At 37.6% G+C, this 23,929-nt stretch overlaps 5 protein-coding genes across 10 annotated transcripts; 3 read left to right on the forward strand and 2 right to left on the reverse strand.

Annotated features, from left to right (window-relative positions):
- LOC18776856 lies at positions 707–3,719 on the forward strand. Of its 3 annotated transcripts, none has more exons than XM_007209264.2 (5): positions 707–1,049; positions 1,504–1,641; positions 1,981–2,114; positions 2,316–2,759; positions 3,015–3,719. In XM_007209264.2, exons 2-5 carry the CDS (start codon positions 1,615–1,617, stop codon positions 3,427–3,429), a joined length of 1,020 nt encoding a protein of 339 aa, XP_007209326.1. In that variant the 5' UTR covers positions 707–1,049; positions 1,504–1,614; the 3' UTR covers positions 3,430–3,719. The 3 variants fall into 3 exon arrangements, with proteins under 3 accessions (XP_007209326.1, XP_020419453.1, XP_020419454.1); XM_020563864.1 differs by having other exon boundaries at positions 708–1,049; positions 1,575–1,641; XM_020563865.1 differs by lacking the exons at positions 707–1,049; positions 1,504–1,641 and having other exon boundaries at positions 2,009–2,114; positions 2,321–2,759.
- LOC18776192 lies at positions 3,767–7,810 on the forward strand. Of its 2 annotated transcripts, none has more exons than XM_020563863.1 (5): positions 3,767–4,318; positions 5,074–5,140; positions 5,437–5,838; positions 6,638–6,981; positions 7,232–7,810. In XM_020563863.1, exons 1-5 carry the CDS (start codon positions 4,238–4,240, stop codon positions 7,445–7,447), a joined length of 1,110 nt encoding a protein of 369 aa, XP_020419452.1. In that variant the 5' UTR covers positions 3,767–4,237; the 3' UTR covers positions 7,448–7,810. The 2 variants fall into 2 exon arrangements, with proteins under 2 accessions (XP_020419452.1, XP_007209269.1); XM_007209207.2 differs by having other exon boundaries at positions 3,826–4,318; positions 5,440–5,838; positions 7,232–7,733.
- LOC18776135 (LRR receptor-like serine/threonine-protein kinase GSO1) lies at positions 10,102–14,158 on the forward strand. Of its 2 annotated transcripts, XM_020564278.1 has the most exons (2): positions 10,102–13,004; positions 13,112–13,178. In XM_020564278.1, the coding sequence occupies exons 1-2, from the start codon at positions 10,949–10,951 to the stop codon at positions 13,117–13,119; spliced, it is 2,064 nt and encodes a 687-aa protein (XP_020419867.1). In that variant the 5' UTR covers positions 10,102–10,948; the 3' UTR covers positions 13,120–13,178. The 2 variants fall into 2 exon arrangements, with proteins under 2 accessions (XP_020419867.1, XP_020419865.1); XM_020564276.1 differs by having other exon boundaries at positions 10,102–14,158.
- Positions 14,632–16,338, reverse strand: LOC18777207 (glutaredoxin). The gene is made up of 4 exons (XM_007209710.2): positions 15,927–16,338; positions 15,641–15,729; positions 15,136–15,234; positions 14,632–15,012 (listed from the first exon to the last, which is right to left on the reverse strand). The coding sequence occupies exons 1-4, from the start codon at positions 16,025–16,027 to the stop codon at positions 14,939–14,941; spliced, it is 363 nt and encodes a 120-aa protein (XP_007209772.1). The 5' UTR covers positions 16,028–16,338; the 3' UTR covers positions 14,632–14,938.
- LOC18776604 lies at positions 16,864–23,102 on the reverse strand. 2 transcript variants are annotated; one of them, XM_020564457.1, is made up of 13 exons: positions 22,095–23,102; positions 21,592–21,727; positions 21,250–21,386; positions 20,926–21,127; positions 20,532–20,770; positions 20,301–20,412; positions 19,980–20,124; positions 19,716–19,858; positions 19,468–19,634; positions 19,050–19,349; positions 18,908–18,969; positions 18,581–18,795; positions 16,864–18,446 (listed from the first exon to the last, which is right to left on the reverse strand). In XM_020564457.1, the coding sequence occupies exons 1-13, from the start codon at positions 22,302–22,304 to the stop codon at positions 17,236–17,238; spliced, it is 3,279 nt and encodes a 1,092-aa protein (XP_020420046.1). In that variant the 5' UTR covers positions 22,305–23,102; the 3' UTR covers positions 16,864–17,235. The 2 variants fall into 2 exon arrangements, with proteins under 2 accessions (XP_020420046.1, XP_020420045.1); XM_020564456.1 differs by having other exon boundaries at positions 18,581–18,798; positions 22,095–23,100.

Genomic DNA, 23,929 nt, shown 5'->3' on the forward strand with positions numbered 1-23,929 from the left:
TCGGAAACATCGCATTTGAATTTTGAATGTTTCTCGCCGGTTTCTTTCCACACAATACAATGCATCTCCACTTTCGAAATTCGGAAATTGTAATGTGACTTCCGAACACAACATCAAGGGTCAGCAATTTACTTAAACACATCACGCAATGTCAGAAAGTAAAGATGCTTCCTACCACTTCGAATATAATCATTTGTTGATGGACAATGCACAAGCTTTAGAGACGCTCCAACTAAGTTGCAATAGTGGATTGATTCTTCCCCCGCAGAAGAGAACTTTGGCAATTGATTTTTGACAAACTATTCAATTTGTGGTTGAGGTTGATATTTTAGGGCTCGTTCCACGGGTGTCTTCATATAATCACTTTAAGTGATTTTAAGCGTTTTTAACCATAAAATCACTTCAAACTATCTTGATCATATGAAGAAGTGATTATTGGGTAGAATCACTCTTAAACAAGCCCTTAATATATTATGTTATTAAAAAGTTAATTAAAATTAATTAATAAGTGAAATTCTATCTGAGAATTTAACAATATTGATTATCTGATTAGAGAAGAGAAATGTTGAGGATAGTCTTCAGAGAGCGATTGGTGATTGATAGTGGTAAGCGACTCTCTAACACATCTTAATAAGGGAATATTATTTCATGAAGCTAAATTCCCAGAAATCTAAACGGCCCAAGTCCAAACAAAGCGACCCAGTCCGAAGTTAGCTGCTCGAATTATACATCTGGGCAACGGTGTCGTTTCCCTTTTAATTTTATCAACTACCTCCCTGGCTGCCTCTCCGGCTTTACCTTACCCTCTGGTTTTTCGTGCTTCATTATCATCCACATCCCGCTGTGAAAAAATTATTAAAAAAAATCCCTATAAAAACCCTAAATTCACCTCCAAGAGTCGAAGACCTTCTTCTTCTTTATTCTTTGTCTGTCTCTCTCTCTTCTATCCACACTCTGTTTATAGAAATCTAATTGGGAGGGATAAAGATAAAGTCCTCGTTATATTTATCCCAAAATTACCAATTTTCGTTAAGGGAATCTCATGACAGGTTAGTTTGAATTTGCTCATACTTTTCTTTCATTCTCACTTTCAATTCTGTATATTTAATTTCGTTGTTTTAGTTAGGGTTTGCTTTGTGAGCCTGTGATTATTAGGCTGTTTGGTTTCCTATGTAATGGAGGAAAATGGGAAGGTTACAAACTCTAAAGCTTTGTATTCGGTGTTGTTTTGGTGAAATTTAGCTTAAATTTTGGTACTTTAGCACGTTTGGGAGTCCTATGTTTGGTGTTAGCTGAGGAATTTCGAGGCAAAGATAAAGGAAAAGGAGTTTTCAAGCTAATGCTTAATCTTGTTTCTTGCTTCATTTGAGCAATTGCTTTCTTCTATTAGAAAACTTCTTGTAGTAGGTTTGCTCGAGAGCAATTGATGTTTTTAATTTTGATTGTCAACAACTTATGGTTACATGCTGAAGTTGGGCTTGTATCTGTGTGTTTTATTTGTAGCTGTTAAATTGTTCCTTCTGTTTGCCTCGCTGCAAGAGTTAGTGCTCATTTTTGGTTGTTTATCAAATTAGGCCCTGCTGAGTAAATGATTTGGTTGTTGAGGCGGAGACGATGGCATTGGTAACCCATCAAATGCAGGTAATTTGAGAGTACCTTGACTGGAATCTTACATAGTATCTGTTTAACGTATGATATAGAAGTTTCTTTGGAGGTCTGGCTTTCTGTTTTACTGCACCTATCTCTTGAATCTTGAGTACTTAATGGTGTTTTCAGGATTGTGTTTGTTTTTGTCAAATCATCACCAGTAAAATCTTTTAAATTACTAATTATTGTTGTGAGATTACTGAAATACTCTCTAGTTGTTTAATAACTATTTTCATATTTAAATCATGGCTTTTTGTTGAAGTTTCTTCTTCTTGGTTTGTTTTTCCTTTAAAATAAATTTGAAATATATTGTTTTTCCTTCTTGCATTTCAGGGTTCTTATGTGACATATCCCTCTAGGCCATTGTCATGGAGCAAAGGGCTGAAGTTGAAGCAGTATGTAACAACACATCACATGGTTGGGAGGACAGACAATTGCATTATGTTAAAGCGCAATATTTGTTTAAGGTGGGAATTTTTCCTTCTTAAGTCTGTTATCTTTGTTCCATTTATTTTTCTGTAGTCTTCTATCAGCTAAACTTTGTGACTGCCACTTTGCATGTTCTTGAAACTCCTCCACTCGTGCTCTTGAGAGTCACATTTGCACACACCCAAACCAAATACACTTTTCTATAACTTGATCATTTAAATTCAGAACTTGTTTCACAGTGTAGGGGCTTCTCTCATGCGGGGATCAAAAGTCAAACCTTTGAGAGTTTCAGCCTTCAAGGGAAGTGCCCAGAATGATAAATCTGGAGGTAGAACAAGTGGATCAAAGCTTCCCAAGAATTCTGTCAAACTAAAAGAGAATGAGGATACCCTAACGGGATCTCCTCAGGAAAATGATATGCCTCTTTCCTATGCCTCTGAAGCAAATGAGAGCATTGCTTCTTCCCCTGTCATTCATAAATTATTTAAGAAATGGCTTAGAATGCTCCGAACACAATCATCATGTGAAGTAGTAGATGGGATTTTGGAGGAGGAACCGCCTCCAAAGGAGATATCAGAAACTGAGCACGATACTCAGAACAAGGAAAGAGATGGGATTCTAAGGATGGTTTGGTCCAATTTTCTGGGTCTAAATGCTACAATAAAGATACCCTTACTTATATTGTAAGTATAATGCTCTCTCTCTCTCTCTCTCTCTCCCTCTCTCTCTCTCTCTCTCTCTCTCTCTCTCTCTCACATTGTCCGGCCTGTGAGGTTTTTTTTTTTTCCACATCCATGATTCTTCTATTTGCATGAATTTGTCCATAGGTTGTATGTGTGTATTCCAACTGCTGGATTTGTCTGTTCAATTGCAAAAGTTACAGCTTGATAACTCTGCACATTGTTATTGTTGATCTTGATTGTACACTTAATCTGCAGCATCCCCGGGTACCTGGCAGTTAATATTATTTATGGGGCTGAAGTTTCAAAGGAGTTGACTCCTTTGTGGGTTTTGGGACCCCTCATTGTAGCTCTTTACATCAAGATGCTTCAGTGGTTGTGTGCACTCTATGTTTTCAGCTTCAAGCAGACTGTTCAAGTAATCAAGAACTTACCCACTTACTACATGGTGGCCTATAGATACATTGCACAAGGGAAGCTTAAAGAGGACATACGGGCTCGTTTCTGGCAACCTGTACTGAACATTAAGAATTTAGACTACAAGAAACTATCCAGAAGAAAGCTGAAAGGATTGCAAGAGTTAATAGTGGAGAAGTACCTTGATTTTATAGAATCAATATGGCCATATTATTGCAGAACAATCAGATTCTTAAAGAGGGCTAATCTCATCTAGATGTATCCGAAGAATCTCCTGTGAGAGTAGTGGCTGAAATTTGAGTTGCTCCAGAGATGGTCTAAAAGTTTGATTTTCTTTCATGGAGCCAGCCAACCCCATTTTAGATCGGGTTTCTTCTTGATATCTAGGTAGTCGAGGATCATGACAAGCGGATTTGTCCGGTTTCTGTAATTTTTATGAGGCAGCATTCTTATTTTTGGATGAGGTCCCTATTATTTTGTTTATGTACTGTATTCAGCTGCCGCGAATGTTTTTTGAGGTTCCATAATGAGAAAGTATTTTCAACTCTTGTAGCAAGTCACTAACCAGGTTTGGATGTTGTTTTACTTATTATTTACTTTTTGCCTAGCTGTTGTTTGAGACCATGGTTGATATCATTAAAGAGATTGTAACAACATGAACAAAGATTGTGAAAAAATAGAAAATAAAAGAAAAAGAAAAGAAAAGAAGATAGAGAGATATCACATGAGAAACAGAATAAGGAAATAAAAACAAAATATCGGCATAAATAAACAGACAACGTAGGAATAGGATTTTGTCCAAAATATAGTCACCCGCTTCACCCCTCCGAATAGACACAAAAGAAGCCGCTCTCTTTCGCTTCATTGTTCCTTGAATAACTCCAAAAGCCCACTCCTCAGTATCTCCGAATTCCTCCACTTTCTCACCCTTTCCTTCTTTTTCCCGGAAAATTTGCTTCATGGGTACCCTTAGATATTCGTCGAATCAAATGGGTTTGCGTTAGAATCCCGCAGCATGCCGTGGTTGAGTCTCTGACAGTCTGGGCTTGCTATTGCTTTCGGATATGGCGCTTAAATTTGGTTCTTCGTTTTCCTGTTTGGCAACTTCTCTTGTTTCCCATTGCCAAGCGAGAAGAGGTTCCCAGGTGCGTGATAGCCCCGTTTGGTTACTCAGAAAATGTTCTTCGTATTCCCAAATTTTTATTATTTTTTAATGTTTCATATGTTGTTTGAATGTGTGCTGGGGTTGCTTCTGATAGATAAAAGGTTTGGAATTGCTGGGTGAGATTGATTCTACAAACATCAGTTTCAACAAAAAAAGAAAAAGAGACAAAATTTGATATCATTTCTAAGATTCCCTCGTAGTGTGCTGATATAAGTTATTTAAGCAATTGGATGAAAGAAAGAATTCATTTTGATGCTAAAGATTCTATTTTGGGACAGATTTTGGTTGCACTATTCTTCTTAGTATTCAAAATTTTCGCTTAAGGCATGACTTTGTGAGAAGCTAGAAGGATATTGCGGCATTATGTCATATCCGAGTATTAGTTCTTAGCCTTTATTGGGTTATCTTGCACGCATGAAGCATATTTTTTACTTATGTTACCACTACTGAGCTTAAGCTTCTAGGAGTCATGCAGAGTCATGTAGATTAGAAATGCACCCTGTGCAGTGGATTTTACCATTATTGACCGATTAGAGTCATTTTTCTAAGCTGAAATAAACTATACACAAATTCTTTACTCTTGAGAATTTTTTTATCATTATTAGTTTTATTTTATAAATTTCACTTCTAGTTGTCTCATGCAACTCTAATATGAAAAGTATCAAAGGACAGCTTCCTTGTAGAAGAGTTCTATCAAGTCTTCGGTTTATATAATTTATTTCCTTTCATGTACAGTTGAGCTTATCACAACCACCGTACGGCAGCCAAAAACATGATGCTCAGCAGCTAAGATATGCTAAAGGTAGCTTTCATATTTGTTCTATAATTAGTAAAGTCTTGAAATTCTGCTTTTCGGATCAATATAGTCAGCATAAAGTTTGATTTTTCCCCGAGGTACTGAGCATGCTGTTCGAATCATAGTATAATTGTAGAAGGGAGCCTATGGACTTTATTTGATTGTAGATACTTCTTCTAATTTGACTTTTATTAACTTTATTGCCAAACCATTTATGAACAGTAATTACATTACTTTGAAAAGTGTGAGATTGGTTCGTACTGCTCTAAATATGCTTTATCTATTTCTTCTGCTTCTTTGAGTAGGTAAGTCATGCATATTCATACAGCGAGTACAGAAGTCAAGCAACAGAATCCCAAAGAGTCAGAGTGTTCTCTTCGCTGTTTCTGAAGACCAGTCACAATATAGTGAGATAAAACCAGATGCTGCAGAGCAAGAGAACCACCGTCCTGATTCCGAAGATATATTTCCAGCTAGTGGTTCATACTTCCATTTTGATGGGACTGATGGAAAACCGGGTTTGATCTCATTCTATAACCGCCCATATAAAAGAGAAGAAGAAGTTTCTACAAATAATCCAGAAAGGAACCAAAACAACCTCTTATGGTTCATTGGTCCAGCTGTTCTTCTTGCGTCTTTCATTTTCCCCTCACTTTATCTGCGAAAAATCCTATCGACTGTATTTGAGGATTCTTTGTTGACAGGTAAGGAAGCATATTTTTGCTGTGATTTTATGTTTTTCGAGTCCAGATATTTGTTGCCACATGTTTTGAAGTACAATTATAATCACAGTATCTGCATAGAATTGGAGGAACAGGAAAGTTGCCCTGATCTTGAGATTTTGTCTCCTAACATATACACCTTGCTGGGTATCACTTTCTCTATGCTGCAAGTTGCATTATTATTGATTTTGGGTAAGACTATCCTGGGGGTTATCAATGGAGTCTATTTAGTGTGAATTCATCATGATGAAAGTTTATGTGGCTAACTCAATTGAATGATGGGCAAGTGACACTAAATTGTTATCGGCAAAGTTGTATATAGATATATGTCAGGGGACAAAATCTCAAGATAACAAGACAACTTTCCTGTTCCTCATATTTGCGTTACTTCTAGCAAGTAGATTAGAAAATCTTAACATTGATATGATATAGATGGACGATTAAAGCATAACTAAAGGATGAGAAATGTCTATAAGGGAAGGGCAATAATCAATGGGAACATGAATGAAAATATTGAATAATGACATGAAGTTCTAAGAAGTAACATGAGATGTGGTTCAGTGGATTGGAAAAGCAGTTTTGGTTCAACTCTTGGGAACTAAATGAGTGTTGGAAATTTGAAAAAAGTTGGCCTGTTCTTAAAGACTATAAGAGTACTAAAACATTTGGCTGATTTCGTGTTTAAAAATACATTCCATTTATCTTTAAAAACTCATTAGTTCTGTTTGCTTAGGAAATACACCTTTTTCTCTTGTCTAAACCATAATCTTTTCTTTCTCAGATTTCCTCATCTTGTTCTTTACGGAAGCTATCTTCTACAGTGGTGTTGCGGTGTTCCTTCTTCTGATTGACCATTTAAGGAGGCCAACTGAACCAGAATTGATTGTCCACAGTAACAGAACCCTCACCCCTCAATTAGGACAGCGGATCTCATCTGTTGCTGCTTTGGTGCTTAGTCTTATAATTCCTATGGTGACTATGGGTTATGTCTGGCCGTGGACTGGCCCTGCAGCTTCTGCTACTCTTGCTCCATATCTGGTTGGTATAGTGGTCCAATTTGCATTTGAGCAGTGTGCAAGATATAAGAAGTCACCTTCATGGCCTGTTATCCCAGTCATCTTTCAAGTAAGGCCAATCCTATTCTTTCAGTTTTTGGTTATGGAATTTGCGAAAATTAAAATTTGATCCTATCGGGTGATAGTTCTTAAAATTCCGGCCTGTCTACATAGGTTATATGTATATGGGCATCAACCACTCACCTTAAACTGTGTTTGAAAACTATGAAATGATATGAACTGCCTCCTATATTTGATTTATGGTTGTGTACATGCGCGGGCCTGTGAATCAAACAGTTTATGTTCACTGTGCTTGACAGGTTTATAGATTGCATCAGCTGAATAGAGCAGCACAACTGGTGACTGCTCTGTCCTTTACAGTCAGAGGAGCTGAGACAACCTCACACAATTTGGCAATAAACAGCTCATTGGGAACACTTTTGAATGTCCTTCAATGTCTTGGTGTCATCTGCATTTGGTCTCTCTCAAGTTTCCTAATGAGGTTCTTCTCCTCTACCACCGTCGCTGCACAGTGAAGCATCAATATCATATAAGGATCATGTATTTCAGAAACGATACAATCGGTCTTCTTGGGTCCAAATTCCTTTTTTAATAGTTTTGTTCTGCTTGGGTGGGAGTTTGGCAGCAAATGGGCATGGAAGCATTAGTCTTAAGCAAGTTAGAGGGTAGTTGCACGATTTTGTAAAGGAGAACCTCAAACTGCAAGGGAGAGCGAAGTTGGTGAGAATTTTGGTACTTATATTTCCATTTGATTCCCTGTACTCCATTTTTGTTGTACATAGAGCCTGGATTGTACCAATTCCTAGGGTCTTGAATCAATTTCTCTTCATTAAATCATATTGGTTTAGAATTTGATAGAGATCTCTGTTGCAAGCTTATATGATCTCTTAGAAGGGGTTTATTCACAATTGAATTTTTTCACATCACTGTTCGATCTATATGATCTCTCAACAAAAATTTCGTCTCATCCACTGCATTGCAGTCCCCACCAGTGAAGTCCCTCTCTTTCCTAAACTGATGCAAATGGAATTTTATTTGTCACATCTAATGAAATCCCAGCAATCCAAGTTTTACCTTCTTGCACTCAACAATATAGACCCGATCTCTTCTCTGATATTCTTTCGAGAATTCATCGAAGTTTTTATTTTTTCCGCTTTCTGCAGAAATTCCTATCATAAATCCCTAGCCGCCATACTTTTTCTCTCTCTCACACACGGCTCTGGCCACCCGGTTCACACCATTTTTTAGAATTACAATAACAACTTCCTTTCTGGCATTCTTTAGTGGTCCGTCTTTGAAGTGCCTGTACAAATAGAGTTGGTCACCAAATCTTTTCAAAATCATACACAAAAAGCAGGCCAAAGTCAACATTTCCCTGAAGATATCAATGAAAGATTAAGATAATAAAGTCAACCCTAACTGATATAAACTACTGAACAATAACTGGTTTGGAGAGATAATCCTTGACTAGACCAGTAAAGGTATTTCATTAAAATAAAAGGAACATCAGCATTTTCATATCTTGTTTGGAAATAAATGCTTGTTTTCTTCACAAGAAATACTATTTTATGCAGAAGATGAGCGACGCATTAGTATTATAGGCCATCAAAAATTCTAATCATGGATTTATTATTGATAATTTGATGTATGTTCTGTTTTCGTATTAATATATTTAAAATGCCTTTTGCTAGAAAGTGCACCTTTTGGCCAACTTTTTATTAGTTAAATGTGTTTTTATAATTCACTTCAATGATGTACCTTCTCCTTTGTCTCTCAGTCACTTGATAATATAAACTCAATTGTCTTCTGGTTTGGTGAAACATTCTTTCTCTTATTTCTGATCAAAGATTTAAAACTCAGATTAGACTTAAGGGGGGCATGTACTTTGTACAGTCAGAGAGAAAACTCCAAAAAGAATATTAAGTGGGTGTTTGACAAATCAAATTCAGCTGCAATATGGAAAGGAAAATATATGAGCATATCTTGAGCATGTAGATTTGCAGCCATGAATATGTTGCTGACCTAGTACCACGACATGTTGAATGTACAAACACTTGGTCTTATTGATAATCATACCTCCACTTTAAAAAGAGGGCAAGTTATAATTCTCTTCTTTATATATTACTGAAAATAAGCTAACGAGGTCTAGCATAGTGGCAAATGATATTGACTTGCATACCAATGATCTCAAGTTTGAACTCCATGGCTCCTTGGTAGTGTGTGTGTGAGAAATCAACCTCCTTGATAGTTTAGACTATCGCTTGTATTCAAAAATATTTACTAAAAAAACAAAACAAAAAACATTTTGGTCACCATAATATTTTCTTTTTGGCTTAATATCACAAAACGTCTTTAAGGTTTACGAAAATAATGGTAGGGACCATTTGTGATCACACATACTAACCTTGAGGACCACGAACGACATAAAAAAACATTAAAGATGCAATCTGATAGTTTCGTAAACCTTAGAAACGTTGTGTGATAATAAGCCCTTTTTTTTTAGTCAAGCATTTTAGTGGGCCAAACAATTGTCAATTTTTCATCCATATTGGTTTCCTCTTCCTGATCCTGAGAAACAAAGCAAAGGTGAAGTGAAGGATATAAAGCTATTGCCGATAGATAGGTAAGCAATTAGACTTCTCAATCAAAGATGTAGAAACTCAAGTTTGAAGCAACCTTATTTGTCTTCTTCTTTTTGGGTTCACTAGTGGCATGAGAATCCCTTCAATATATATACTGAGACAATATTCTCTCTCCATCTTATTAGACCTAATTTGGGCCAACGCAGCATTTTTTGATCTTATTACACCAAACCTCACATGGTCTTTGGCCCTATTGCATGTTTCAACATGATTGATTAATTGGTCACTTGTGTCAAATTGATCAATCAAATGGGGTTGTTCTGGTTCTCATGTTTTCTTCCTGTATTTAATTTGGTATTTGGTGGGTTTAGGTTAAATTAGAAAATATCTCATGGTTGAACTTTCGACTCATTAATACAGATTAAAAAATAACTAATTATGAGAAAATTGTCAAGGAAAGTAGATACTAATGTTAATGCAATACACTCTTTACATACATAGTCATTTAGTGATAAAGAACACTTCATCGCACATTCACGATAAGAGTTTTTGAGTCTTGCTTTTCATTATCTGTTGAATCAGAGAAAAAAGAAAGAAAAAATCTTCAAACTTAAACATGAAAACTTTGATGCAAGCTGACAGCAGATGATGCATGAATCTATCAACTTGTTCATGCCCTCTGCTGCATTCTATAGTTTCAAAAGAATAATGGATTTATACCTATCTAGTGGACTAACAATCCTAGAAGTTAAATTGACTAAATCTATGATAAAGTCAAATGTGACTCAATTTTTTTGGAATAACTGTGATATGGATGGTTTATTTATATTGAAGAGAGCCACTCTAAATTTAACTTCAAATAGACTAGAGTGCGGTCCACTTCTTCAATTTACTATTAGGTGCAAGTGGAATGCTTTTCCTCTTAACTTTTTGTTTTCGTTTTAGCCATGCTTGCACCATCCTTATCTCCATGCACTTCCCCACCCCAATAAGATTCTAAAACATGTTCCAGCATTCCATACACACCTTGAGAAGAAAAAAAAAAAAAAAAAAGGAGAGAAGCATCATATCTTTTAGCAGAACTGAGAAAAAAGGTAAAAAGAGATGGCTACCTTAAAAAGAAGACTTGTGGTTAAAGCTTAATTACTTTTTATGGATTGTTATTATCAACTTTCTTTGTAAACTGATTAGGTAGGCCTACTTCAGAAGACTATTTAAACTCCAAGCATCCATTATCCCACCATAGTTTTAAACTTATCTTACCTCTTAATCAAATCTCCTCCTTGAATTCTTATTCCATCTCTTCTTGCTATTTGCCTCACTCTTTCTTGCCTTTCCTTTCTTTCTGCATGGCATTTCTGAGAAGCAATACTAAATCTTCAGAATCAGTATCTGATAATTTGGTCTAAACTTAATCTTAGTCATAGCATTGAAATGTCTCATTTCATGCTGTTTTTTGCAATACTTCATGCTATTCTTGCTGTTGCTCTTGGAGATAGCTTGAGAGATTCCATCTCACTTCTGAGAATCAAATCAGAACTGGTTGATCCAGCAGGAGTTCTTGACAACTGGTCTCCAAGAGCTCATATATGCAGTTGGAATGGCCTTTCATGTTCAGATGATCAGATACATATTTTTGGTCTGAACCTATCTGGATCAGGACTATCTGGTTCTATCCCACGTGAGCTTTGGCAACTCACTTCAATCGAAACACTCGATTTGTCTTCGAACTCCCTCACTGGTCCGCTTCCTCCTGAGTTGCAACAGCTTCAAAATCTTGAAACACTTCTCCTCTATTCAAACTTTCTCTCTGGTGAGATTCCTCCAGAAGTAGGCCTTTTGAAGAACTTGCAAGTTCTCAGGATAGGAGATAACTTGTTATCAGGTGCAATAACACCAAGCATTGGCAACTTGACTGAGTTGAGAGTGTTGGGTCTTGCCTATTGCCAATTGAATGGAAGCATTCCAGTTGATATTGGCAATTTGAAGCACCTGATATCTCTTGATTTGCAGAACAATAGCCTCAGTGGCCTCATCCCAGAAGAGATTCATGGCTGTGAAGAGCTTCAGAACTTTGCAGCATCAAACAACATGCTTGAAGGAGATATCCCTTCTTCGATAGGATCGCTTAAGTTACTGCAAATCCTGAACCTGGCCAACAACAGCCTTTCTGGATCAATTCCTGTTGTGTTAAGTCAACTCACCAATTTGAAGTACATGAATTTTCTAGGGAACAGATTGAACGGCGATATTCCTTTGGAGCTTAACCAGTTGGTTCAGCTTGAGATGCTTGACTTGTCACAAAACAACCTCTCAGGAAGCATACACCTTCTCAGCACCCAACTGAAGAATCTTGAAGCTCTGGTTTTGTCTGATAATGCCTTGACAGGTAGCATTCCAAGAAACTTCTGCCTCAGAAATTCAAACCTTCGACAACTTCTTCTGGCTCGAAACAAACTCACCGGAAGATTTCCTTTAGAAGTACTGAGCTGTTACTCACTCCAGCAGTTGGACCTTTCAGATAACAGCTTTGGAGGAGAGCTACCAGCTGCCCTTGACAAACTAGAGAATCTCATTGATCTTGTCCTCAATAACAACAGCTTTACTGGAACTCTACCTCCTGAAATTGGAAACATGAGTTACTTGGAAAATCTGTATCTGTTTGGCAACATGATCACAGGTGGAATTCCAGTGGAGATTGGAAAGCTACAAAGGTTGAAAACCATTTACCTGTATGATAACCAGATGTCAGGATCCATACCAATAGAGCTAACCAACTGCTCAGACTTAACAGGAATTGATTTCTTTGGGAACCATTTCACCGGGCCCATCCCTGCAACAATTGGAAATCTTAAGAATCTAGTTTTACTCCAACTGAGACAGAATGGCTTGTCAGGTCCTATTCCACCAAGCTTAGGTTACTGCAGAAGTCTTCAGCTATTGGCCTTGGCTGATAACAAGCTCACTGGAACATTGCCACCTACATTCAGATTCATTTCACAACTAAGCACCATCACCCTTTACAACAACTCCTTTGAAGGCCCTCTTCCCTCATCACTTTTTCTTCTAAAAAACCTCAAGATCATAAACTTTTCTCACAATCGGTTCAGTGGAACCATCTTTCCTCTCTCCGGTTCGAATTCTCTTACTGCTGTAGACTTAACAAACAATAGCTTTTCAGGTTCCATTCCTTCTAGACTATCCATGTGTAGAAATTTAAGCCGTCTCCGCCTTGCACACAATCACCTCACTGGAACCATCCCTTCTGAGTTTGGCCAACTCACACAGCTCAACTTTCTTGACTTATCCTACAACAATCTCACAGGAGAAGTGCCACCTCAATTGTCTTCATGTAAGAGAGTTGAGCACCTTTTGCTAAGTGATAACCAATTCAGAGGAACAATACCTCCATGGTTAGGAAGCTTACAAGAACTAGGAGAGCTAGACTTCTCATCAAACAACTTCCATGGAACAGTACCTGCAGAACTTGGTAAGTGTTCAAACTTACTGAAGCTTTCTCTGCATGGCAACAGTCTCTCCAACATGATCCCAGAGGAGATAGGAAATCTCACTTCTCTTAATGTTCTTAATCTTCAGAGAAATAATTTTTCGGGTTCTATTTCGTCAACGATCAGGCAGTGCAAGAAGCTCTATGAACTGAGGCTCTCAGAGAACTTCTTGACAGGTTTGATACCATTTGAGCTAGGAGAGCTCACTGAGTTACAAGTCATCCTGGATCTCAGCAAAAACTTATTCTCTGGTGAAATTCCATCATCTCTTGGCAATCTAATGAAGTTGGAGAGGTTGAACCTATCTTCCAATCAACTCCAAGGAGAAGTTCCTGTTTCACTTGGAAAGCTGACCAGCCTGCACATGCTAAACCTGTCAAATAATCATCTCCAGGGCCAAATTCCATCAACTTTTTCAGGATTCCCACTAAGCTCCTTCTTGAGAAATGACAAGCTTTGCGGCCCACCATTAGCAAAATGTCTGGAATCTCAAGGGCAGAGAAAAAAGCACCTTTCTGATGCTGCAGTAACTGGCATTACAGTGGCCATTGTGTTGACATCCACAGTAATTTGCTTGGTGATGCTTTATATCATGTTAAGGATGTGGTGCAAATGGAGAAAAGTTTCTATCTCAAACTTGGATGGTGGTGGGGCTGAATACAAGAGAGAAGAGGAGAAATGGGGTCTTGGTAATGAGAAGAAGAGGCCTGGTGAGTACTGGAAAGTGGAGTCGGTGGCAGAAATGCAACAACAGCATGCATTCTACACCTCAAAATGAGAAAAGAAGCCATGATGGTGGTAAATACCTTATTTTGAAGTCATGGGAATTACCCATCTTTTATTTTCTTTCCTCGTCCATTTTAAAATTGAATTGTTGTACAATCTCCCTCTTTTAACTTTTTCAGTCTTTCTTTACGGTGCAAGTGCTATGTGATTCTATTTTGAGTTCTTGAATTGTGAAGTGTAATTTGAAGCATAGACTTCAGAGTTGTGAAGTGTAATTTGAAGTATAGACTTTTGAGTGTATATATTTCTGTAACTGTAAGAAGCTAGAGAGAGCACATTTTGGATATATTCTTCAATGTAATCTGAGCTTTTTTATTTGAGGAAATATCATATTTCATGGTTTGCCAGATAATGACATGCAATAATTTTCTTGCATTTTTTCTGCAAGTAACATGCGACCAAGCAAACTCACTGGATGAAAATGCAAAAATTCACATATTTCTTGTTCTTACTTAGAGAAGAATGGTCAGTGCTCACGTTTAGTCTTCGCATGTTAGGCCGACTCTAGACAGATGTTCGAACTTTGGACCGTCATTAGAGGGCTTCACCTCCTTGTACAACTGAAACTCTGCAACTCTAGCCCACTACAAATATCCAACTCCAATGGTCAATAGCTTTAGGCCCCATACCAAATATGCCGAACTCGCAAAAAAATTGAAGTGGGTTTACCACTGAACCCACCTAACATACATCTAAAGCCGAAGTCTAGGCTCGATTCCGCCTCACTTTGTATCGAAAATATATATATCACTATCAGGTAAGCTAAGCATGCATAACTTTTTTTTTTGGTCGAAAGCATGCAGAACTTAGAAGAACTTCAGCTCCTCAAGTGTAAATTGGACACTAAATATTGGGGTACCACAAATACAAGACAAGACGACTTGAGTTTCCACTGAGGATGGCATAGCCAATCTCAATTGTGTAGCCATGATTTGAAGTCCATAAACAACAAATCAAATTGCAACTGAAACTTGATAGAAAAACATTACTTTTTTCCAAGCACAAGATACAAGTAGGAACATTATTTTCATTAACTATTATTACATTTTTCATGTAGTTTGTTCCTTCAGCGTAGATGTAGGAATATGGGTATGTTTAGTTTCACCTCTTCATCAGGGAATGAAGTTTGTTACTTAGAGGCAATGGCACCAGCCTCACTGAGAAGGGGCAGAAGGTGACCCGCCTGGTGCTTCTCTAAAACAGCTGCATGATCCAAAAAGAGATTAAGTAAACTGAAAATCAACTAAGTTGAAATGATTTGAGGGGTCTTTTGTTGATATCAAATTCCACTGAACATGATATAAACAATACAGCATATGCACTTACAGTCACAACCACCAATGTGTTTTCCCCCAATAAAGACATTAGGCACAGTCCTTTGTCCAGTCCACTCTGCTAGAGCTGCTTGAGTTTCATCTCCATCAGCTTCAAAAATAAAATATATGAATTCCCCAACAATCTAGGATTAGAAATTCAGAAGTAACTAACATACAAAACTCATCTTCTTATTCTTATGACATTAGGTAGCCTTTGCCCATCTTGGGTTTTAATTTTAATTTTTTTTTAAATGGCCCATGAACTGTGAGCAAATTGAAGAAAACATCTGACTTATAACACTAACAGTCAGCAACTCATAGAAAATACGTTCTTTCTCATTCAATTTTAAGTCTTGAAATCGTCTAAGACTAAGCAATCAAGAAAGTCCAAAGAAGTAGAATATGGTAATTGTTGAGTCCTCAGTAATGAAATTGGAAAGTCAATTCTATCAAAAGCAAAAATTGATAAAAAAAGGGTTGAGAGAGAGAGAGAGAGAGAGAGAGAGAGGACTTACTTCCCTCATCCAGTTCAATGACCTTGTAAGTTGCTCCAAGCTGAGTGAGCAGCTGCTTTACCCTCTTGCAATAACCACAGTAAGTCTTACTGCCCACCAAAAATAAAAAATAAAACATCAAGAACAAGATAATACAGTAAAGCTAATGAATTTCTAAATTGGATTGGGCATAAAAACTAATTGGTGCCGGAACCCATTTAATTCCACGATTTATATGAAAATGAAACACATAAATCTACAAATTGGTTAACAAATTAGTTTCTTTTAAAAAGAGCAATAGAAAAACCTGAAGACGACAACTGGGTTGGAGTTAACGATGGTCTTGACCTTGCTGACCGCCATTTCAAGCTGTTCCTTGCTGATACTCTTGGTTAACAGAGAACCCATTTGCTCTTTTACACGTCTTATGTTATATATGGCGACAAATGTGTGAAGATGTAAGATCAGACTCAGAGAGAGAGAGATAGAGACACGGGTGTTGAGCCTCGCTGTTTGGTGTCAAGAAATTAGAAGAAGACAGAAAGATGCAAAGAGAACAGGTGTTGGAATCAGATTCTGCATGCAGATTTAGCCCAATAAAAAGGCACAAGCTTGGTCGGCAGCTTCCACGACAAGATTGAAGAGAACTGCGAGAGAGAGCGAGGTGCAATTGGGCTTTGGATGGTGCTGTCGACTGTGTCGTTTTTTTGTTTTGGGATCGACTCGACTGTGTTGTTTTTCACTTGAGAATATACGCTTCCTCACATCAGCTGTAAAAATAAAATAAAAAAGGCGGTATAAATCGTACAGCCGCTTGGCTATACCGGGTTTTTCTTAACTTTTTAATACATAGTATGGCCGTACGGCTATACTGCGGTTTTTTAAATTTTTTAATTAAAAGTATAGCCATGCGGCTATACTCGTGAAACGAAAGGCCACCTAGGCGCTAGGCGGGTCCCTTTTCATTAAATAAATCGTATAGCCGCGCGGCTAAACTGTGTAAATATGTCAAGAGTATCGCCGGGCGGCTGTACTTGGTTCCCGTTTAAATTTTTTTAAAATAAGTAGTATAGCCGGGCGGCTTAACTTCATAGTATAGCCGCGCGGCTATACTCTTTAAATATATACTGGGATAATAATTTTTTCCCCTGATTTTCGCACAGCTATAAACACACAATGGAAATCATCCTATTCAATTTTTTCTTTTCTATGATAACTTTTTTCCAATTGTTTTTGGGTTACAATTTTTTTTTCCTTAGATCAGTGAGCATACAGTGACATATTTTGTATGCTGATATTGTGCTTAATGTCCAAAACGACCTCGTTTAAAAGGTTAACAATTCCCTCATACAAAGCTGGTATGCTGCATAACCAAAAATGCATGGAATACAAGCTCCAAAGCTCACTGTTTATATCAATCTTTTCCACTACAAATAAGAGTATCTCAACCAGTCATTGTGAGAGTCATGTTGCCTTTGAACCCATCATCATCCAATCCTAGCAATAACTAGTAGTTAGGTGCATTCTGTCAAACTATACATCATCTGTTGAGACTTGAGAGAGAAGCAATTGCAAAACAATTTGGAGGATCTTGCTGTTGGGAAAACTCTGTTGTCTCACTTCGATGCAAAAATGGCCTCTAAATCTTTGTACAACCCTGTTGGTTTTGATTTGAAATCAACAGAAGAATTTGGAGTTGAAGAGCTACCACTCCTCTTGGCGCTCCAAATACCACTCCATCTAGGACGAGTGTGACTACTTGAAGGATCATTTGTAACTCCACTCCCTTCTTTACTAAAACTGGACTTTGCCAGCTCTCTTAGTTGCTTTAGCCACGGTTTATCTGTGCCAGCTAAGCTCCGATTCCCGGAGCCCCGGTACCCACCGGTGGAAGAACTAGGATCCCTTGTTGCTCCTTCTGCGTTTTGAGTCACTTGGAACTTGCTTTCCACTTGGAACTTTTTTTCCAGGGTCTTGATCAATCTCTGTGGGATGATTAACAAGAGGCATCCGATTGAAGCTAATTTCAAACCTGTTAAGAAGGATTTCTCAGCAGAGTCCAGTAGCAATGTTTGTTTGTACAATGCATACCATTCATTGATCATCTGTGCTACATATCCAACTAGGAACAGAAATAGCATGAAAATTCCAACTTTAGTCTTGTCGCCGGCTGAAAATTCCTTCTCCAAGAGAACCACGCAAGTTGCAAATAAACCTACTTCACTGGAAATGGAGATGATCTCAACCAGCTGAACCTTTTTCTTGATAAAAGGCTTCTTGAGAACAAGGAAGAAAAGCTGAAAAGAGGTGATGCACAATAAGGCAACTGAGGGAGTTTTAGAAGACCATTTGTCCATGTAGACACCAGCCATAACCCCAACCGCAACCCTTTTCAAACACTCTAGCAGTGTGTAGTATATTCTGAGTATTCCAAACACCTTTTGGATAAAGGGTGCTTCTGCATCTTCTGTTTCATCATCGGAGGCAATGATACTTTCACCATGCTTCTGGGGATTGCCCCCAGAAATCTGAGAGAGCATGTACTTTGGGGGGCCTCTTAGGTCTTCAAACAGAGGGCCAAAAATGATTAGATAAACAGAGTTTGGTTGACCTTTCCATGTCCACTGGCCTCTTTTGCCTGGACCGAGGGTCACCCGGACAAGCTCTTGATACCAGTGAAATTCCAGGCCTTCTCGATGCACTTCCTTGTATTGAAGGAGCTTTCCAAACGTAATGCCAACTGAGAGGAAAAAGAGCAAGGCTAGCAGCAGAAAAGAGGTGATAACCAACAACGAACTGCCAACTATAACCCCAGATGGCATTCCTCCTGAAACCGTGAAAGTAAGAATTTTTCACTTTCCCAAAGTCATGAAAGGAAAACTAATAACAAAAGATTATAGAGGCAAAGGCAAAAATTACATAAATGAGAGGAGGAAGGAAATAATTTAGTATTAAAAGTACCTCTAACTAGAGCAGCAGAGGCCTCATAGATACAAGGCAATGCAAGTATTACAAGAAATATTTCAAATCTGGGGAATGTGAGTGCTCCGTAAGAGCTCTGCTTCTCTGAATTCTTCTTCCTCATTTTCAGGATAAAAAGGACTAAAACATGTAACAGAATCAAAGTACCACAAATCACAGCTAACCAGAACATGGTCCTGTCGAAATTCCTCCACCTACTACAGGAAAAAAAAAAAAAATCTTCATAAAACTAACTACTTCTTCTGTACTTGAAAGCCTATCTGCTTTATAACATACATACATAAGTGATGGCTCTATTTAGCTCACCTATTCGAGCTATAAGGATTGGAGATATAGTCAGCTTCAGGTTTGATGTTTTCACTGTCCAACTGCACAATACAACTATCATAATTATATCCACTGTGTACCGATAGGAATAACTATTTACAGGAAATCAAACGTTTCTCACCTCAAAAAAGGTTCTGTATTCCGTTGGAGTAAGTGGTAACCCATATAGTGAAGTATCCTTACTGAAAATCTCTTTTTCGAGTTGCTTGCTTTGGAAAACTTCGGAACCATGATTCTCGGTCATGTAGGAACTTGAACTGGTGAAAGGACTAGAGACTGGGAAGCCATTCCCAGCTTCCCATGGGAGACTAAAGTAGGGAATACTCCACCGTAAACCCCTTACTAGTTCATAATAATTAACTGGCAATGTAACTGCCAACCATCTAGAGAGTGCAAAAACTTGAATATGACAAGCAATTCTCTGAATAAGAGTAGGAAGAGAAGTACATAATTAGTCTTGCAATAATGGAAAAAAATTTAATCATGCAATTATCCATTTACTAAGTTGATAAAGCGTCAGAAGAATTTTAGTGTCGTACAAAAAGATTTCTTGCTGGATCAGATGCCAAAGAAGATGGTCTGCTAAATGACCAAAGAGATTGAAGGCTTGCAGTTGAAATAGAAAGCAGCCCCGCAGCTAGGGATGTCACCACAAAAAGAGCAGTAGCAAATGCAGATATGACAGAAGCTATCAAAGGCACTGAATCTGCACACATTTTCCATAACTTAGAAACAGTGTACCGTTGAATTGCTAGTAAAAATTAACAAGGAAAAACTCAACCCTTACAGTGTGTCACACGAAGAATATTTGAAGCTAGATTTTTGTTTCCAGCAACATCCCCAGATATGTTTTCAGGAACATTGACAGAAACCATATCGTCAACTGCTTCTATTTCGACAACATATGTGCTCCTACTTATTTCGTGAAAACTGTAGAGTAGTAAAATTCTCAATATAAGTGTACACATACCCCATATGTATGTATGCATGCCATATGTGCATGTATGAAGGCATCTATTTATAGGAAGGTTGAAAAGGAAGAATTGCTTGCCTTTGTAAGCGCCCACCAGATAGTGATAAAGAGGAAGAGTTGAAGCCAAATACAGGCTTCATGAATTTTATTAATATGGGAATATTGTGTTCTCTTGTTCTCATACTTGAGGTTGTGCTCAACTTCACAGTAGGCCTTTTTGAATCTAAGTTGTTGATATCCATATTACCATTAGGAGAAAAGAACAAAATATCAATTATGCGTACCCAAATGTAAAACTTTAATATATACCGAAAATCAATGTTCGAAGCTGAGACCTCTTCCAACATTGGGAAGAAAGGTACCATTAGAACATACGTAATAAGGCACATCAGTTCGTACCAAATAGGAAAGTTGCTGGTGAGATTGGAGAAACTGGAGTCCCTTGTCTACTTATTATCAAGTTTGAATTGAGGCTCACTGTGATGATAGCAATGCTAGACATGTTTGCAACCTGAAACAGAATCAAATGACCACAAATGACCACAAACTAAGGATTAGGAGAGATAGGCCTAACACCTTTGACATTAGAATATACGTAATAAGGCACATCAAATCTATGAACCAACTAACCACAAAGCCAAATCTGCGATTCCCAGTGTTATTTCCGCTAGCAGGGAGAAGTGATCCCTGACTTATGTTGAGAGAATTTAAAATTTGTGCAGATGAATTCAGAACAGGTTCTGAGAAGTACACATAAATCTTTAGGTTATTATAATTGTTAGTTGCCTGCACTGTTCTAGTTTCACCATTAAGCTGAAGTAGCCTCTCAGGAATATGAATTCTCAGGTTGACGAACACGTTTCTTCTATCTGCAGAAAAATCCATGAAAAGAGTACATGTTGAGAGCATTGACTGTAATTTCATTTGTGACCAAATGGCTACAACTTTTTGGAGAAAGAAAAAAAAAAGTTGGGTAATTACTCTTCTATGAATATACCATAGAGAATGAAAAATAGACACTCACCAATGCGTACATAGAATCTTGAGTTTTCTGTTCTTACAAATCTGTTTCCAGCAATATCAGTGCAGAAATTCTTATCCATTACCAGGACCACTCGTCCATATTGAACAGAAGATGATAAGCCCACAAGAAGGGAATATTTGAGGTTTGGCTGAAGAATACTGAGTGAAGATGGGATCACTTGGCCAGCACCATATACTAGCAGCTGTAAAGAAAAAATTAAATAGAGAAATCTATCAAATTACTTTTCATTTTTCTTCACAACACGATATCACTGACCAAAAGAATACTGAGTAGCACATTATTTTCAGTTTGCCACCTACTCACATTGCAGGTGTTCGCAGACAAACATCCAAAGCCTCCTCCACCGGAACAGGATTCACTGAAAGAAATATTAACAGAAACATTTAAAGCATCCGTAAAAGATCTAGAGGCAGTAACAGATGCGGTTGGGGGTACTGTGTCTGCAGAAATCAATACAACTTAATATTAGAACAAAGTTCCAGGCTGCCAATGCATTCAAACTTATTCGAAAATTTCACTCCAGTAAACTTCTTTCATGGAAAGACACTTTTTCGAAATGTAGCTTTCAAGCAAGGATAGCATTACTTAGATTTTGAATTTTCAAAAAGATAAATGCTCAAAAAGGATAAGGGAAGGGTTCTTTACCAACAGTCCAGTTATGCAAAGCACAACCAATTCCTTGAGGCCCATTGGTGCAGACCTCAAAGGTATGATTTCCATCCTGCAACCCTGAGTAGGAAACCTTTCTAGTTCCACAATTTGAACCCATCCCATCATCCAGCTGCATCATGGAATATATATGCGGTCTTCAGTTTCAGTATAAGAAACAACAGAACTCCAACATAAAACATAAAGGAAAAAAATGATAAAGCATTATACTAAGATAATTACTTAGGAAATACCAAGGGAAATTTTTTAATTTAATAACAAGAGTTCTTCTCTGGTACAAAATAAACAGATAAAAGAAAATTTGAGTTATTTGTTGCTGCATAAATTTGTATCTCACTTTCCTAAATAAATGCATTAAAACATATGTTAGTCACTGAAAACCAGAGTGAGTCAGTGACACAGAAAGAAACAGAGAGAGATAAGGCACCGAAAATTCAAGGCAAAAACTAGCTTCAAGATGTGATAAGAGTTTAACAAACCTTACAACTGAAGCTACAATTTGTGCAGGAGGCCGCATTCCCACCAACCAAAGCTTCAAATGCAAATGTGGCTGAGTTCAGATGAGAGAATGCATGTGGAGCCTTAAAGAACTTAACAGAGACCTCTGAACCATCAGAGTGTGCTTTCAAAAGCAATAGTGGAAAAACCCAAAGAAGCAAAACAGCCCATGAAGTATGAAGCAAACCCATCTCAGATGAAGACTCAAATAGTTAAATTCAGTGTGAGTCTGAGTCTGACATCTATCTACAAGCAAAAGAGAGACATCTGTGGGGTTTGACAGAAGAGTTTTGAACAATGAGGACAGGGCACCACTTCATAAATATGGCTGTGAAAAATGAAAATGTATTTGTGTGTTGAGAGAGAGAGAGAGAGAGAGAGAGAGAGAGAGAGAGAGAGAGATTAGAAAAAATAATGGAGGTGAGAGAATAAGGACTTAGCAGGATGAGTTGGGCTGTTTAGTGGTTGATGAAGTTTCAGATAAAAAATAGTGCACTAGAGAGTTGAGGCTGGCAGGGATGGCAGTACAATTACTTTCCTGGGTAGATGAGAGAGAGAGAGAGAGAGAGAGAGAGAGAGATGACAGAGACTGGAACACTGCTGGTTTTGGCTATAAATGATCTGCAGCTGCTGGGCTCAATAACCAAAAATCTCGGCCATAAAGTTTTAAAGTGGGAGCTCTATAAACCATGATTTTGTAAATGTTAAGAAACAAATTAGTGGTTAATATTTTCGTCAAGTCTAAACTAGATAGCACAAATCAGTTATGAAGTTAAACTGTCGAAGCTTAAAGTTTGATTTTTTTTTTTTTTTTGGGTTGCATTCAGACCCTGATCACTACTTAACTAGATTTTATTGTTTAAAAATTTGTGGAAGAAAAACACTTACACGTGCATGGATAGCTTCCAAGGACAGAGACGACAGAACAGAGACAGACCCATTTTTTGCTTCTCAGAACTTCATAATTTTATTGCTTCATATTTTATTGGCAGCTAACATAATTAAGTAGAAGTAAAATATACTTCCCTGTCCAAGGCATTTGTTTTCTTATTAGTTTCTTCTAGTTTCAACAGTTTCATACTATTTTAAAAGGGGTGGGGAGGATTTGGATTTATTTTTTGGTAGCACTTGTGCTCATGCATGTTACTTCTGCAGCAGATTGCAAAAGTAAAACTTCTGTTCTGCTCCACAAAACCCACCAATCATTTGGTTGGTGAAAGCATACAAAAGATAATAAAAATGGGTTGCATCTAAATCATCATGTGATTCTCAAAAGATGAAAAAGCTACCTTGAATAAGCCAAATTGTTTTTCGTCTTTCGGTCTGTCTTCAATTACAACCAGTGAGAGATCAAAATGGTGATCATTTGTAGACCATGCCTACTGATTTAACACCATTTATTCTATGTCTTATATGTTTTCTACTGCATTATTCAAAGGAAAATGCTTGCTTGGGGTTGGGGACCATCAGTTTCCAGCAGTAATTGTACAAACCATTGAGGAATTTATTGAACAAGAGGGAGTAATTGCGTCTTGCTGTGGTTTATTTTAAGGCCCCACATTTGCATTGAAAAAACAGCAAAGACAACAAATGGGGAAGATGATTGTCAGATTGTGAACCCTAGTGACAATTACATTGATTCTCACTATGTGATATCAAATAGGTCATGGAAGCTCTACCTCAAAAACATTATCTCTCTCTCTCTCTCTCTCTCTCTCTCTCTCTCTCTTATAATACAGTGCAAGAAGGAGAGGAAAATTATCAAAGATCCGAAATAGGACATTGACAGAATAAAAGGAGACAAAACAAAAGAATA

Source organism: Prunus persica, chromosome G5 (genome assembly GCF_000346465.2).
Source record: "Prunus persica cultivar Lovell chromosome G5, Prunus_persica_NCBIv2, whole genome shotgun sequence".
NCBI lineage: Eukaryota > Viridiplantae > Streptophyta > Magnoliopsida > Rosales > Rosaceae > Prunus > Prunus persica.

What these genes read in the sequence shown, in the direction of transcription:
- LOC18777207 (XM_007209710.2), bottom strand. Translation starts at nt 16,027, where the DNA reads ATGGGTTCTCTGTTAACCAAGAGTATCAGCAAGGAACAGCTTGAAATG. An exon ending in CATTGAACTGGATGAGGGAA is followed by an intron (nt 15,235 to 15,640) that starts GTAAGTCCTCTC and finishes TTATTTTTGAAG; the next exon opens with CTGATGGAGATGAAACTCAA. An exon ending in ACACATTGGTGGTTGTGACT is followed by an intron (nt 15,013 to 15,135) that starts GTAAGTGCATAT and finishes TGGATCATGCAG; the next exon opens with CTGTTTTAGAGAAGCACCAG.
- LOC18776192 (XM_020563863.1), top strand. Translation starts at nt 4,238, where the DNA reads ATGGCGCTTAAATTTGGTTCTTCGTTTTCCTGTTTGGCAACTTCTCTT. An exon ending in AAGCGAGAAGAGGTTCCCAG is followed by an intron (nt 4,319 to 5,073) that starts GTGCGTGATAGC and finishes TTTCATGTACAG; the next exon opens with TTGAGCTTATCACAACCACC. An exon ending in GCAGCTAAGATATGCTAAAG is followed by an intron (nt 5,141 to 5,436) that starts GTAGCTTTCATA and finishes TGCTTCTTTGAG; the next exon opens with TAGGTAAGTCATGCATATTC.
- LOC18776856 (XM_007209264.2), top strand. Translation starts at nt 1,615, where the DNA reads ATGGCATTGGTAACCCATCAAATGCAG. An exon ending in TGGTAACCCATCAAATGCAG is followed by an intron (nt 1,642 to 1,980) that starts GTAATTTGAGAG and finishes CTTGCATTTCAG; the next exon opens with GGTTCTTATGTGACATATCC. An exon ending in AAGATACCCTTACTTATATT is followed by an intron (nt 2,760 to 3,014) that starts GTAAGTATAATG and finishes CTTAATCTGCAG; the next exon opens with CATCCCCGGGTACCTGGCAG.
- LOC18776135 (XM_020564276.1), top strand. Translation starts at nt 10,949, where the DNA reads ATGTCTCATTTCATGCTGTTTTTTGCAATACTTCATGCTATTCTTGCT.
- LOC18776604 (XM_020564456.1), bottom strand. Translation starts at nt 22,304, where the DNA reads ATGGGTTTGCTTCATACTTCATGGGCTGTTTTGCTTCTTTGGGTTTTT. An exon ending in TTTGCATAACTGGACTGTTG is followed by an intron (nt 21,387 to 21,591) that starts GTAAAGAACCCT and finishes TGATTTCTGCAG; the next exon opens with ACACAGTACCCCCAACCGCA. An exon ending in TATTCTTCGTGTGACACACT is followed by an intron (nt 19,635 to 19,715) that starts GTAAGGGTTGAG and finishes AAATGTGTGCAG; the next exon opens with ATTCAGTGCCTTTGATAGCT.